This window comes from Oryza brachyantha, chromosome 3, assembly GCF_000231095.2.
Source record: "Oryza brachyantha chromosome 3, ObraRS2, whole genome shotgun sequence".
Lineage (NCBI taxonomy): Eukaryota > Viridiplantae > Streptophyta > Magnoliopsida > Poales > Poaceae > Oryza > Oryza brachyantha.
The window spans coordinates 15,582,800-15,586,073 of NC_023165.2; the positions used below are offsets into that span (position 1 = coordinate 15,582,800).

The 3,274-nt window shown below is 43.7% G+C and overlaps 1 protein-coding gene across 1 annotated transcript; it reads right to left on the reverse strand.

Annotated features, from left to right (window-relative positions):
• Positions 1 to 242: 242 nt before the first annotated feature.
• On the reverse strand, positions 243 to 1,434 carry LOC102707568. The gene is made up of 3 exons (XM_040522805.1): positions 1,342 to 1,434; positions 1,080 to 1,220; positions 243 to 964 (listed from the first exon to the last, which is right to left on the reverse strand). Exons 2-3 carry the CDS (start codon positions 1,158 to 1,160, stop codon positions 473 to 475), a joined length of 573 nt encoding a protein of 190 aa, XP_040378739.1. The 5' UTR covers positions 1,161 to 1,220; positions 1,342 to 1,434; the 3' UTR covers positions 243 to 472.
• Between the last annotated feature and the right edge of the window lie 1,840 nt (positions 1,435 to 3,274).

Genomic DNA, 3,274 nt, shown 5'->3' on the forward strand with positions numbered 1-3,274 from the left:
TGTATAATAGCAGGCTATAAACTGGTTAAATGCTTATGTGGAGAAGAGAGGAGAGCACAGAGAGGAGAAGTGGGCTGTAATCTTATAGCCAACTTAGTCGACACAGGAACCAAGAAACTACGTGAGAGAGATATGTGAGTCCTATATTTAATAATAAAGAGCTAACTATTATATGGTTGAGCTAAGAGAAGACCACAAGAGTCTTATAGCTAGCTTGTTGGCTATATTATTAGGCTTGCTCCGAGAGAGTACGTTGTACTGTTCCTTGTGATAGTATGATTGCGTGAACGTCTTACTATTCCTTGTGATAAATAGGAAAAAAAAGAGAGAGACAGCGAATGCGAAGACCACTATAATTTGTCAAGAAAGGAAATCAAGGTGAAGTGAGGAAACGTACGACCAAGAAACGCGAGGAGCAGCAGCAGGAAGCCAGGCGATAGTACAAGAGAAAGATGAAGCTTTGCTATGATGGTTATCGTGCCAAATTGAGGCACTGGTGGAGCCATGGAGGGTGCTTCAGCGCGTCCTGCTCCATGTCCAAACGCTGCTGCGTCGTCGTCGTCCCAGCACCGACGACCTTCACTGACGACGACGACGACCGCAATCTAGATGGCCGGTGCGGCGCCATCGTCGTCGCGCCGAACTGGGGGCTACCGGACTCCGTCGACGACGACGAGTTGCTCGTCCTGGAGTCCACGCTAGACGACGGCGCCTCCTTCTTGGTCGTCGTCGTCCCTATCGCCAGCGTGAGCTCCAGCTCGCTCTCGTCGACGACAGCGGTGGCAGCAGCAGCAGCCTGCCTTTCGCTCGCAGCGTAGGCCTGGCTCGACCCTGCCTCATTCTCCTCCTCTGCGTGATGCTCGTCTTCAGGTGTGCATCTGATGGCTGCTGGCATCGCCGTCGCAGAGCCGGCCGTCGTCATCATTAGCTTCTGTACTCGGTACAGCCGGTGCAGTTCCTGAACCTGCACAAGCTAGCTAGCTGCTGTTAGCTGGAGGGAGGCCTGAAAGCGAAATGCGTATGGATATAACTAAACAGAATTTGGAAGTTTCATGCTTCATATTCTGCACAACCACAACCTGCTGCTTGAATGTCTCCTCCTGCTTCAACATGGCCATCTTCATGTGTTCCTTCTCGTACTGCTTCAGATGCCTTGACATCTTCTTGTATACCCGGAGAATGCTGGCTGGCTAGTGAATCCAAAGTTTAAAGCGCAGCTTCTGCAAAATTCAGCAAGAGATCAACAGACTCGCTCGATCGGTACATGGACACGCTTAATTTGCTCTGCCATGGAAGTAAAAGGCTATCTTTGTAGATGCAAGAAAAACGGGAACCACTCACAGCAAGTGGAATTGGGACGCTTATCGGGATCGAAGCCTCGAAGAGCCTTGCAGCAGGGGCACTTAACTTTCTCAGCAATCTACAAGACCCTGTTTTAAAGGCAGAGAGAGAGACACAGAGACTAGCAATGGAGATTGCAGCCTCTATTGGTCATCACTGACTGCAATCTGAAGCATTTGAGAGGGAAAGGGAATGATGCCCGCACCACAAAATGTCAGGCAAAGAGCAGACTACAAAAGCGAGGAGACATAGCAACCCCCACTTGCTATAAATATGTGCATCCATGTATCTATCTATCCACAAATATATATACTGTAGATTTAAAGGAGGGCACTAACACTAGACTAGATAGAAAGAATCACACACCTCAACCAAGAGACAGGAACAGCTAGAGTAGCCAAGGCAGTTCACATGTGTGCATGCCTGCCTGCCTGCCCTGGAATCATGCATGGCTCCTCCCCACTCAGGAATGTATATGCAACAGTACGGACATTTCCTTTTATTCCACAATCTACTAGTACTAGTTGAAATGACTGATTAATAATTGCACATCTACTAGTAGTAAGATTGTTTAATGCCATTGTGGATCTGGGGATCTTGGTGATGTTTAGATTGAGAAAATTTTTAGAACAAGTATCATGTCGAATGTTTGATCGGATGTTGGAATGGGTTTTCGGACACGAATGAAAAAACGAATTTCATGGCTAACCTGGAAACCGTGAGACGAATCTTTTGAGTCTAATTAACCCGTCATTAGCACATATTGATTACTATAGCACTTATGGCTAATCATGGACTAATTAGGCTCAAAAGATTCGTCTCAAGATTTCTTCCGTAACTGTGCAATTAGTTTTTTAGTTTATCTATATTTAATGCTTTATTTAGGTGTCCAAAAATTTAATGTGATGTTTTTTAAAAATATTTTAGGAACTAAACAAGGCCTAAATGAAGTCGTCCTGGAGGGCTTCAAGTTAATTTGATGGGTCTATCTCTTCAAGCCTGAAATGCAGCATGACATTCAGTCAAGCAGTTTCAGGTAACGAACTTCTGAAACCGAAACAGATGACTTTTTTTGCCCTGACGATTGAGAGATGTATGTTAATTAGTGTTATCAACCTAAACCAAACTACAAACGGTGCTTTACACAAAATAATTTGGAGATGATAATTGCCCATCCACCTAATTCGATATTGAAAAATGCCGCACTTGGTGCATGTGAAACTGCAGAATAATTCTACCTTCCCTTTCCGGCTTAATTTTCTCCGTTTCCTTTCTTATTAGACTGGGGCAATCTCAATGAGAGTTTTATGGGCAATAAATAGAGTGTCACGTAGGCATTTTTGATGATATGGCAAAGTATTAATGAAGAGAGAGATGAAATGAGTTTCATGAGGATGAAACCTTCTATGCACTGTTACCTAGACTGCTTGTGTCTGATATGTAACCTAGAAAACAACAATAGATGAAACTATGTATTGAGAGGGGGGTGTTTCATCCTAGTTTCAAGCTTTTTAGATGATATGTCACTCTAGTTAATCGTGTTTATGAAAATTGTATTGAGAATGACCTAAGGTTTATGAAACTTGACCCAGCACCGACAATGTTCCTCCAGCTTTCCAAGAAACCCGATCACCGATCGCCGCCACGTGCGACAATGGACTCAAACAAGCTATGAGACACGGATGGATCACCAGCGGTGTTGTGACTGGTGAGAAAAGGCCCTTTTGGAGATCGGGGGTTGACTGCACGGCTTATTTACAAACGAAAAAATAATTTGTAAATAAAATTTTTATATACATATTTAGCGATATAAAAAAGACTGAAAAATAGACTAGACTCTAAATCAATCTTAAATTTATGGTAAAAAATTAAAATTTTAACGGATAAACATAGACAGAAGCGAAAAGATAGGGTGCGCACCCCTACCCACGAA